This window comes from Mustela erminea, chromosome 21, assembly GCF_009829155.1.
Source record: "Mustela erminea isolate mMusErm1 chromosome 21, mMusErm1.Pri, whole genome shotgun sequence".
NCBI lineage: Eukaryota > Metazoa > Chordata > Mammalia > Carnivora > Mustelidae > Mustela > Mustela erminea.
Genome location: NC_045634.1, coordinates 23,680,131 through 23,693,231, shown reverse-complemented (window position 1 = coordinate 23,693,231; position 13,101 = coordinate 23,680,131). Strand labels below are relative to the sequence as shown.

Below are 13,101 nucleotides of genomic sequence, written 5' to 3'. Positions count from 1 at the left end.
AATCTTCACCCAGAGTAAGGATAACATAGGCTTATATGGAAGAAACATGACTTTGAATTTCCCACCAATTTTATAAACCATAAAGTCGCCCGAGAAGTAAAAGGTACACATCACTTGACAGTACTGTGCACGGCTACTTGTGAAATCTGACTGCTGAATTAAAGTTACCTGAAACTTAGGAACGGATCTTGTCACATTCAATATACACATTCTAGGGTTTACTCTAGGAATCTGGACGATTTTGACAATACCCCTAAAATCCTGTTAGAGCAAACACTAAGAAACTATGACCTACACTTTCTAAAGTATATAATAAAATTATATAATTAGAAAATCTGGGATAAGATTTATGTTTGATAAAAGAGAACAGTACTTTTCTCTGTTCACATTGTACCACACAGATTTTTTTTTAACCTTTAACTATTTGAAATGTTTGCAAAAAGCAAAATGCTCTAATAATGAATGGTGATAAATATACAATAAAACATACAGTCATAAAAAAGATCTGAAGCTTTAAAAACAGGTACAACCTTGACTTTAGACTATCAACAGTCTTTTTTTAATCAACAAAATCATCTATGGCTTTTTTGGAAAGGGTTAGGTAAAAAATCTACTTCCCCAGGTTACCAATCCTTTCATCATGGCAAATCACATCATCATGGCAAAAATCACAGGGCTTCACTAACATTTATTACTATGGTTTCAATTCTATTTTGGGAGTAAAACTCTTACAAGACTGACATGAATGACTCATGCCATCCTTGTTTTAGATCACATTATTAAAACGAGTAATGCACTTCAGTTCCTAAGGTGCGTTGTATATTTTCATTTCAAAAACACCCACAAACTAAAATAGATATTTAAAATCTTTATTGTTTCATCATCAAAAGTTTTCTTTCCATAGAAGAATGGCAATGCAGGATCAGTGCATGTTCTATGGAAAAGTCATACCTCAAACAACTAACTAGAAGTCAGAGACAGCACTATGTCGAGCTAGTGTGCAAGATGGAAGACACAATGCTGCCAATGCAATCAGTACACAGAAAGAATATGCAGCTATTAGAAAAAGAGTCTATGGCCAAGTGAATAGAACAGTAGCAGTGCACTGCACTGATATTCTAGAACAGAAAATGGGGGAGGGGCAGAGGATGTATTTCCCGCAAAAACAAAAACAAAAACAAAAACAAAAAACAACAAAAAAAAAACAAACAAAAAAGCAATCAAGTAGATCCCAGGCACTAAGTTCCCAACCGCATGACCGGCTACGTCACGCGTACTTGTACCTTCCTCTTTAGGTCTCTGTCATTGTAACACTGCAAGTCGTGTCCAGCCTACTGTCTAAATGGGATGGCCACATGCAGATCCTTCTTTCTGCTTCCCATCTCACAGCTAAAGTCACAACTTGGGTCTGTCAATAAAACCTGTGGCCTTCGCGCATCTTTCGTAAGAAGCTAAACAAACCCAAAATCTGTTCCCATTTTCTTGAGAAATAAACTTTATAAAACAACAAAAGGTAGCTGTCATGATCACTCAGTTTTGTCTGAAGGCAAAATCATCTCCCTGTCATTAAACTGAACAAACATACAAATATCCTCAACAACATACTGTCAGACCAACTCGAACATTTTCATAACTAGATCTCGAAAAAGGTACTGGTAATTGTTGAGATGTAAATGACCACTACGATTTGATCATGCCTGGTTACCGGGGATTTTTTTGGTCAGGTTTGTGTTTGAAGCTGCTATACAGCTGGATTTGGCTACTTTGCATTAATTCACACAATAAATGCCATTTAAAAGGAAACAGCGTATCTATCATGATGAAATAAAAATCCAAAAAAGTTGAGAGGTATACAAGAAACTTGTCTTAAATATTTTTAAATTACATATGATATAACCTTAGAGAATAAGAACTACAATTACCATGGTCTAAATCTTAAATTGTTAATGCATCACTTCTCTGCAAGAGTAACAAGTCACTTGTTAATCACATCAAGGCCTTGCAGGGGGCGCTCGGCATGTATGGCATAGCGATTACTTTCCAAGTGAGATAAATATCTCTAATTTAAAGTGTTATTAAACTATATTTGAAAAGTTATTTTACTTAATATATACAATGTATAAAATTAAGTTAAAAGGAAGAAGCAGGGAAAGGTTTTTCTGGTCTAGATGACGCAAACATACAACTTTCCCTTATCAGTAGTATAGTTCCATATGTCCATTTCGCCCATGGTAAAATATGAAAGGCTAATAGAAGATCAAACGTTTCACTTATAGATAGAAAGAGGATTCAAAAAGTGGAATTTCAATGTCATTTCTTCCCACAATGCAACTCACTCTACTTTATAATAAACATAAATAAAAACCATCTCAAAAACCTGGTTTTACACGCTTACCTTTAACAATAAACTCTTCCAACAACTGAGAAGAAAAGCACTCCTTTGCAGCAATTCCATAAAATAATTTTCAATTCACAAAACACCTGTTTCCTGGCAAAACCAGCAACCCTTACGGAGGGCACAGGCATTAACACTTGGGCCCTCTGAGGTATAAATGCAGCTATATTTGCACTGAGTATACAGTCTATAAGGTATGCCAACAGTCTGCATGTTTGCATAATATTGGGAGTGATGTCATCCTGACTGATTGAAAACTTTTTTGAACTTTTTGCAATGGAGGTTAAATAATTTTAAGATAAAAGATGTCCTTTAGCCCAATAATAGCCAGCAGAAATCTAATTTCTAACCAATGCAAATGGTTGTTACATTTGAAAAATGCTTCACATTGCATACTGATTAAAAAAAAATAACTAAACAGGAACACATAAGTATTTAAATTCAGCAGGACACCACAAAAAGCATACTAGAGATAAGTGTGAAATCAGTCAAGCTTTTCCAAAAAGAGAAAATCCTTTTAATCCTTCAGCAAGTCTCTGTGAAAACAGTATGCTTACAATGAAAGTGAGAAGGGAGCACCTAGGATACCCCCAGGAGGCTTGCTGTACCACTCAGCATTCCTGCCCCAGCTCGTGTGCGTGTGGATGGCCAACAAATGACAAGAAGTCCACTTGACAATAGTTCAGTAATTCCTTTCACCACTGCTGCCAGCTGAAGTCATCATTGCTTCCAAAGACCAAGAAAAAGCCCAGTATAGTTGCAAAGATGACTGTGTTTCCTGTGAGAACAAGTGCACAAGCTCCCCACTCAATCTAGGGAAATAAGATAGATAAACACTTCGTTAACAGACGCATGAAAAACAAAAGGAGAATGAAAAGCAAATGAAGACTCTAGTTGTAAGCCAGTCACGCTCTAAAACAAATACAATTTGTAATAATAACTTTCACTCTATTGCACACTTAATGGTCTTTCAATACTGTTTTTAATTTGCTTCCTTCAAAAAGACAGAAAGTCACGAAGATGATAATTATTCAACAGTCAGACTTCTGGACTCTGAGGAGGCAGCACAGACTTCTACAACTTTCTGTTTATAAAGCAATTCACTCCAACTCTTCTTCAGTGAATCTAAAATTGTATCTAGAGAGCAGATTAAAATACTGAAGAAGAAACACACTCATGAACATTCTTTTACAGGGGTGAGGGGGAGAACCGCCCTCTGCATATGGAAGGGTGGCCAGCCCCGGGCTTCTCCACCTCCTCAGTGTCGGAGGAGTGACTCTGACCGGTGAGTCTGGGAAGACAAGTATATGGAGCCCAGCGCCCCAAGGTCTCCTCAGGCCTGCGGCCTGTGGTTGGTAAGCACTGGGTGAGCTGACGGGCCTGGTTCTGAGCGTGAGGTACTGGGGAGCCAGCTGCTGTCACAGACCCCAGCCACGCTCTCCGGTATCATTTGTATCAGTTAACAGTAAAAGTAAGATTATCTCTATCCTCTAGGATCTTATGTCCCTCATCCCGTTTTCATATAATTTCACAAAATCTTTTCCTGAGACAATTTTAACACAGTCTAATGTAAAATTGTTGACAGAAGAATAGATCCACTTACCAGATGTGCTCTGGCAAATACGATAGGGAGCCCAAAAGCTGAGACAACAATGCCTGTCGTAAGAAATATGGCAAGTTCCTTACAAGCGTTACTCATAGCATCTGTGTCATCCACTAATCTTCTCGCTATGCAGTATGGAATAGGTGAAAGGATGTAAAAAAACAGAACAAAGAGAGGCCAGTATTGGCTAGAAAAAAAAAATAAGTTAATGTAGTTTTCACTACCTCTGTCATTTTCCTAGACAATAATATATGCTTTTTTAAAAATCAGGCCAAATATTACAAGGTACAAAACATGATACAGTTTAAAAATAAACAATAACCTGAACACTAAAAAGAGAAACATTTAAAGTCACAGTATTTCTAAAGTCAACTATGACACAATGATTAAATATTTCTTGTATTAAAAGAAAATGCTTTATAAATTAAAGCATTTGGAATCAAGGCCCAAAATTAAAAACATTTTTTATTTTAGATTATAAATAAAGAAAGCATATGGAAAATAGAAATATTAACACAGTCATTTTTTAAACTCAAGATTCATTGCTCTTGACTTCTAATGAATAACAGCCTTCTTAGGGTAAAGCTGGAACATCCCCAAACTCTCATTAGGTCACTGTGAACTCCCCAGATACTGAAGTCAAAATGTAGAAAACAAACTGAAAGTAATACTGAAGACTTTCAGTCAGAATATTGGAAATATATGGCTTTTAATGTACAGTCTAGCTATTGTTCTGTGCCAATGTCATTTCCTGGTTGGATACTACAACTATGGTTATGTAAGACAGGGCAAGTGAAGGAACCTGTGTGAAGGGTTCAGGGGACCTCTCTGTACTATTTTTGCAGCTTTTTGATAGCACACAATCATTTCAACATAAAAAGTTAAAAAAACACAAAAGCACAAAAAGTGAAAACTCGAAGCTAACATATCTCCCCTGCTTTCTCCTTCCATTCTCCTAATAACCTTCTTGTGGAACCTTCTGTATTTCCAGTCAGATAAATTTTAACAACATGAACCATTGCACTTTTCTATTTAACAATGTACTGTGAACACCTTGAGATATGAGCACTTATAGCTCCTCCTCATTCTTCTTAACACTGCCTGCTACTTCCACTGATGGACATTCCAGAGTTTAATCGTTTCTCCTTTGACAGGCCTCTAGGATGCCTTCAGGTGTTTGTTTACTGTTATAAGCAAGGCTGCTGAGAATATCCATACTCTTCCCTCACTACACATATCTTGGCCAACACCTGCCAGTAGATTTATATGAGAAATTCTAAGTGGAAGGACTAGTTCAAGGAATATATACATTTCGAGAGCCACAAGCAAAAAGGCCTCCAAGACGACTGCCCATAGCTATTCCTCACCCCACTGCACAGGACAGTGCCTGTCTGCCCATAGCTTTTATCTCTGCCAAAGGACTTCATTTAATTTTGAGAGAGGTTGAGTATAATTTCATGTGATTAGTAATTTGCAGTTCTTTTTTGGTATCTGTTTTGCATTTTTCTATTTAGTTGCCTGTATTTTTCTTACTAACCTATCCTTTTGATTTTTAATATTTCTTTCTATCCCATGGAAAGTAACTGCTTACATGACTTTTTTTCATAGTCGACTGTCTCTTGATTCTACTTCTGGTGTTTTTTGTGCTTAAAGGACAATTTACATTTCCTTGTGTTTAATTTTATCAACAGGCACTCAAAACTGAGCAGTAATGCAATAACCAAAAGTGTTCTCGTACTTTGAAAAAGGATTGTCCTTGGTAAATGAACACTGAAGCTTCCATTCAAAAAATTTTTAAAGCTTTAAAAGTAGAAAAATTTTACCCTTAAACATCCAAAAAGACAAAAATTTTACATACTTGTATATTGGAAGGGCACATCCAAGCATCAAAAACATCAGCCCAATTGCTCCTCCAAAGGACAAACTAATCAAAGCTGCAAAGTAAATAGAGTCAAATACAAGTATTAGTTAAACTAAATATTATTTTTATTAATATTAGTATTAGCAGTTTGAACATTACCTGTGACCCCAGAAGCAAAAAGCAAAACACAACACACAAAAAACAAATGCATTAAAAGGGAGTTATCTATAGTCTCAGAATAAGTTTTTTGTGTCGTCTTCAAGGCAAAATAAGGCAACACTGATTTTCAAAACCCTGACCCAGAGTGAACACACCACCACATTCCCTCATTACTGGCTCTGTTTTCCAGTGAGTAGTCTAGCCTGCCAGATCAATACTGCTCTTCCAGTCATTTGTGTTACACTTACTGCACAGATCATCATAGTTTGAAAAGGAGGATGTGGAGAAACTATGCCTTCTTAGCTTTACTGGACTTCAGAACTTTATCCTGTGGGAAAGTCTATCATGATCAGCTCCTGCTTCTTGCACATACACCCCCAATGTACTCAAAACTGGTAAGAAAAGAGTGTCCAAGGACATCTGGTGTTAATAATTTTAATCAACTCATTTTGATATAGATCTTTGAATAGTTTACAAAACTATAGTTGGGTTTCCTCCCATAACTGTTTATACATTGGAAAATGTGCAGGATAATGGTACAAATCCTTCTTTGGTATCACTATTTTATATTATCACAAGCAACAGATGCATTCTACAGGTAAAACATAGTTTTCAGAATTGTACACACACATATACAAAGCATTATATTTTGTAAAGTTTTTCAAATATATTAGTAGAAACAACTTTCTTCAATAGGCATAGTTAATCAATGGCCTAGAATTAAGCAAAGATATAAATGATCAATTTATCTGAATTCTATATAACCTGTATTTTTACAACTGCAGTGGCTAAGAGAATTACTTAGGTGTTTTTTGTTTTAAATGATGCAGTCCATTAACCTTCAGAGAAATATTAAAATTCACAAGGGTTGTAGAAGGTGTAAAAGTTACCAAGAGAAAAGTTAACACATACAAACCAGAATTAACAGTAAAGGGGTTAAATCCTGCCTAGTACTACTCATAGACTTCTCTGGATTAAAATGGTCATAATCAAGGACACCTACTCACATGGTAAGGGTTTTCACTTAGCTCACTGATGTAGGTCATGTCGACCCTGAACACATTTATTTGGTTCTCAATGCCATTACATTTTCAGTGACAGAAAAAAGAAAAGAAATTGCACTTTTCATTTTATAGCAGATTAACTTCAAGTTTACAATGGAATGCAACTCAATACCGAGCTTACCATTTGTTTTGCTCACAGGTCCTCAAAACCCGGCCCTACTTACTCTCCTGACACACTCATACCAGCCTATGACCCCATCCTCTCTGCACTCAGTTACACTGCCCTTTCTCTTCCTGGAAATCGGCAGGCTCCCTCACCCACATGGCCCTTGTACATGTTGTCCCTCCTACCTCAGACACTTTCTCATTCATTCGTTTCATTCAAGAAATATGTATTCAAGAAATATTTACTGGGAACCAAACTGGAGATACGTTAATAAACCAGACGAGGCCCTTCCACACACATGGAGCTTGCATTCTCATTCCATTTCCTTCCTCCTTCTGCCAAGCGGACTCCTCCGTGTCCTTTAGATCTTGGCTCAATCAGTTCTTCCTCCCTTAAGTTTTTTCAAACCTCCTGCTAGACCAATTCCCCCTATTACATTCATTCATCCAACAAATATCTATTGAGCACCTAGTATGTGTCACACATTGTTCTTGATACCAGAGATAAAACAATGAAAAAAAATCAAAGCTCTTGCTCTCACGAGTCCTATAGTCTAGCAGGGAACAAAATCATAAAAAACAAGCTAACAAAGTTAGCAAATGAATGTTAAGTGTTCTGAAAAAAATCAGGTAGAGTAAGAGGATGTGAGCGCTATCCTAGACAGAGTGGCCTGGGAAGGCATCTCTGATGAGGTGACATCTGAGCGGAGATTTGTATGAAATGAGGGAGTGAATCAATGTGGGTATCAGAGGGGAGCATTCCAGGCAGAGGGCCAGGCATGTGCAGCCCCCCCCCCCACTATATACATCCCCTTTAGTCAGTTATCATAGCTGTAATTTTATAAGATTTAAAATTGGTTTTCCTTTTATTTATTTATTTATTTATTTATTTTTAAAAGATTTATTTATTTAACAGAGAGAGAGAGACAGGGAGGGAGAAGCAGGCTTCCCGCTGAGCATGGAGCCGGATGAGGGGCTTGATCCCAGGACCCTGGCATCATGACCTGAGCTGAAGGCAGAAACTTAATGACTGAGCCACCCAGGCGCCCCTTTTAAAAATAAAGACTTTATTTATTTTAGAGAGAAAGGGAGAAAGTATGCAGGAAGGGGAGTAAGGAGCAGAGGCAGGGGGGCTGCAGACTCCGTCCTGACCACAGAGCCCACAGTGGGGCTCAATTCCATGACCCTGAGATTATGACCTGAAGCCAAATCAAGAGTCAGATGCTTAGCCAACTGAGCCAGCCAGGCGCCTCTGTATCTATTTCCCTAATGAGCTGTCTGGTCCACCACAGCAGGGAAAAAGTTTTTCTGTTGTTGATGCTCACACCCCAGCTCTTAACACTAATAAATATCTGTAGAATGAGTTAAAGATTTTTTTTTTTTAAATTTATTTGACAGAGAGAGAAATCACAAGCAGACAGAGAGGCAGGCAGAGAGAGAGAGGGGAAGCAGGCTCCCCGCTGAGCAGAGAGCCCGACGCGGGACTCGATCCTAGGACTCTGGGATCACGACCAGAGCCGAAGGCAGCGGCCCAAACCACTGAGCCACCCAGGCTGAGTTAAAAAACAAAACAAAACAAAACAACAACCCAGGGGGAGGAAAAAAAAGGGACAGAAGGGAAGAGGAGAGGAAGATCATGCCAAAGTAGCACCACTACTAGCCACTTAACTAGCTGTCTACATAATCATGTCTGAGTGTCAATTCTTTCTTCTATAAAATAAGACTAATGCAAATAATTCTCTGAACACTAAAGATACTTGTTATAAGACATCCTGAAGAAGTAAACAGCCAGCTCTACTTAAAAATTTTTTTATGTAACTGTATAATTAACATACAGTGTTAACATTAGTTTCAGGGAACCATCTCCACTTTTTGAATGTAAATACTATATAGTAACAACTTATTTATTCAGAAGTCATTTATCCAGAATATAGTTAAGAATCCCGGAGGAAACAAGGGTCACTAGAGCAAAACATACGTTACAAAGCCCAGACGTTAAAGCTATCATTTTTCATAAACAGACCCTTAGGCCCTTATTCAGTCGTTATTTATTCATTTTGTGATAAATTGTATGTGAATTTCAGCAGAATAAAAAATTAGAGCCACGTATGTTCATTTATACATATTTTGGTCCATAGCAATTCACTTAGCCAGAACAAAATTAAGTGAGAAATAACTTCCCTACCCAGAAATGATCACCATTACCTGTAACTTGTAACATGAAATTTTAAATTTGAAGATCTTGTTTCACACATTGAAACACATGAGGCATAGGAGGCAGAAGTGCACATAAGCAAGATCTGTCCTCTGACAAGAGAAAGGAGACCAAAGAAAACAAAACAAACAAAACAAAACACCCAACCTTAAAAAAAAACCAGAAAGAGAAATCTCAAAAAGCATACCCATTTGTGGTAATCTTGGCCAAAAGAAAAGTAGCTTTAGGACCTAATGGTCTCTGTGGGTAACTCTTTCATGACAGAGAACAATTATTTATGTTCCTATCAAAAAAGAAACTCTAAATTCTCTAAGTACACTCTTAGAGAGTTAATAAAAGAAGATCTCATTTTTAAAAAATTAAAAATGAAAACAAGGTAAGATTTAAGTATCAAAAAATAACTTTAAGTGATATCTTACCTCTAATCGCACTGGATTAACCCCAATGGGGTTAAACACATTGCTCAGAAGTGTTCTCAAAACTTGTAAAGTTTCTCCAGTCTTATGAAATCAGCAACTAGGCTGATTTATATACAAATTTCATCATTTGTGTATAAATGGTTGTCCCAGATGATACATCAACAAGACAAAAATTTATACTGTAATTGTGTGATGAAACATTTGGAGGGCAAAACTTAGATGAGTCTGGTTTCTACTCCCAAAGCCTCTAGGCAAGGGATGGAACAGCCCAATTACCTAAACTCTCCAGAGACAGGGTGCTGATTCTGTGACTACAAAGAGATTAGCGTAGCAGGGACCAGTTCCCTACCTTGGGAGTTATCAGAAAAATCCAATACATAACCAAATAATAGGCAAATGGCTTAAGAATTAAGTAATGGTCTCCAATTATAGCAACACTCCTGCCTGATGCAGAGATAGGCCCATGAAAGAAAATGTCCTGATAAACAGACATAACAATCAGAAAATCTCACTGAAACCAAAAGTGTAAGTACAATTCTGTCGGAGATACTTTCACCTGGTTAATATTTTCCTAAATTGAAGAAGGAAATTTCAGTTATTTTTTTTTTTAAAGGGAGGAGATTTCTGTTGATGACACTGAAGAAATGGGGAAGGACTGCGAAACTGGCAGCATCCTGAAAAACCACAGCATTCTCCCCTAACTGCCTTTCCGCACAAAGATTTAAGAAGGTCTATCACAGTTCAAAAAGAGATTAAAAATGATCTTTGTCGCTCATCTAATGACAAAGTTTTACATCAGAAGTTAAATGTTTTCAGACATCAAACCAGTAAAAATGTGACTCTGGGAAAGCAGCTCAATCAAAGTTGTCCTAAAGGAAACAAATTAAACAGGGGGAAAAAACCCAAAATTGCTATTAAAGTTCTTCACCTCCTGCTTGTCTGTCCCTTCTACAAAGCCGCAGGGCAGGAAATCAATGCAATTCGTGGCCAAAAAGTTGAAAACGCTGTCAACGGTGTTTCCTTCTAATCACAGTAACAAAACTACGAAACAATGTGGCAAAAACACAACCTTCCTTCTTTCCAAAGGAAACAGACGAATAAACGAGCCATTTCCCATTAAGTTTTAACACTATATTCTGTAACGAACCCAACTAAAAGCCTCAGCGCGCAACTGTGGAGAACAGGGGCACATCGGGGTCGCTTACAGGGTCTAACCCTATGTGACAAACACCACAAATCAAAACGCATCAGTTTTCGAAGCCTGTGAAGCTTGGAGGACCGGTCCTGAGAGGGATGGCCACTCTCGGGATGTGAGGACCAAGGTTTCTGAAAGAACCGTCCCTAAGTCCCTCCGGGGCGTTCCGGAGGGACTCGGTTTGGCTCAGCCCCCCGAAGATCGCACTAGTGCCTCTAAGAGGGAAATGACACTGATTTCCGTAACGGGCATCTCCAGGGCCCTCAAGCCCCTCAAGATCACTCTCTGCTCGCCCGTCTCTCGGATGCAAACTCCTGCAGAACATGTGTGCTGGCCCGAGGCGCTGCGGGACTCTCGCACACCAGGGACCACTTCGTTCTTTCTACGGGGGCCGATGGCTGGGAGAGAGGCTGCCGAGATCAGCAGAAAGCAGGGGTTGACGGAGCAGCCGCCCGCCCCGCGGGCCCACCCCGGAGCGCCGCGCCCAGCTGGGCTCTCAGGCTGCGAGGGCGGAGGCGGGGGTCGAGGGGCGGGCGGCAGCCGCCAGCTCAGGGACCTCGGTGGCGGGAGCCCGGGCCGGGGAGGCGGCGTGCGGGGGCTGCCAGGGACCCCTCCCCCTCTGTCGCGCGGCCACCCAGCCCTCCGGCGCCCGGCGCCCCAGGCCCACCTTTGATGCCGGCCATGGCGGTGACGTTGCTCCTGGCTCCGGGACCCTGGGCGGCTGCGGGGGCGGCGGCGGCGGCGGCCGGGAGACCGGAGACGCGCGGCGGCGGCGGCGGCGGCCAGACAACACCCGGAAGTGCGCGACGCAGCACTTCCGCCGGCGACTCGCGCTCGCGCGGGGGCGCGGGGGGCGCGCCGGGCTGGGGGCGCTAGGACCGACCCCTTTTTTCCCTGCCATGCGGCTGTGCAGATCGCCGCCCTCGCAGGCTTGGCGTTCTCGCCTCGGTTCGGTTCCCATTTTCCCCTCAGGCTCGGGGAAGCTCCACTCCCGATCCCCCATCGCGGATCCTGCAACCTCCTACATTCTTGGAGGATAAGGGAGCGGAGGACCGCCGTCCTTTGGGAGGCATGCTGTGATGTCTTTGGAGGATGGTATTCTGGTCTCTAAAGCGCACCCTTTGCTCCCTCCTCCCCAGCCTTCTAATAGAAGTCAGGCCACTTAGGTCGTTGATTTCCGACCCAACTAGGGTTCTGGTCAGTCCCACCTCCAGAGATAAGGAGCTGCGGGACCCAGTAAATACAAAATAAACATTTTAACGCAAATCCGACCTCCTGGGAGTCTCAGAATCGCAGGGTTTAGTTTAGTTTTGTTTTTGTTTTTTATTTTGTTTTGTAGTCCAGGGCTAGGGGAATAAAAAGGAGAAAGCAGAAGGACAAATACATCTACTTAAGTCATTCTTCAAATGTATTCAAGATTTACTATGTTTGGGGAATAGAGCTAGATACTGGGGTGAGCAAAAATGAGGTGCGGTTTGGGGGCGCCTGGGTGGCTCAGTGGGTTAAAGCCTCTGCCTTCAGCTCAGGTCATGGTCTCAGGGTCCTGGGATTGAGACCTCCAGGGGCTCTGCTCAGCAGAGAGCCTACTTCCCATTCTCTCTCTCTCTCTCTGCCTGCCTCTCTGCCTGCCTCTCTGCCTACTTGTGATCTCTGTCTGTCAAATAAATAAAATATTTTAAAAAAGAAAAACTAGGTGTGGTTTCTGCCCTGAAGGAACTTGCAGATTGGTGAGACACAGGCACACACACAAATATAAAAATGTAACAGTGATAATTGTTAGGAAGATGGGTAGATAGTCCTTGACAGCCTTTGATTTATATCAGAGAGATTTCCCCAAGGGAGGGACAACGGAAGGATGAAGGGGTGTGTAAGTAGAAGACAAAAGAGAAAAACCATTATGAGGAAGAGAGATTGTGTTGGGGGTGGGGGTGGAGGTGGGGGAAGTGGTTGGATGATGAGCTTGGGAGGCAAACGGCCCCAGGAGCTTGGTCTGTTGGGAGAGAGGAGAGAAGGCTAGTGGGATTGCTCCAGGCTAGGGTAGATTAGCAGAGTCCTATATTATATTTTTTAACAACTTCCGAGTAA

General features: G+C 40.6%; 1 protein-coding gene across 1 annotated transcript; it reads right to left on the bottom strand.

Moving 5' to 3' along the window:
- Positions 1 to 853: 853 nt before the first annotated feature.
- On the bottom strand, positions 854 to 11,819 carry LEPROTL1 (leptin receptor overlapping transcript like 1). The gene is made up of 4 exons (XM_032328862.1): positions 11,684 to 11,819; positions 5,857 to 5,932; positions 3,999 to 4,185; positions 854 to 3,207 (listed from the first exon to the last, which is right to left on the bottom strand). Exons 1-4 carry the CDS (start codon positions 11,697 to 11,699, stop codon positions 3,091 to 3,093), a joined length of 396 nt encoding a protein of 131 aa, XP_032184753.1. The 5' UTR covers positions 11,700 to 11,819; the 3' UTR covers positions 854 to 3,090.
- Positions 11,820 to 13,101: the final 1,282 nt, after the last annotated feature.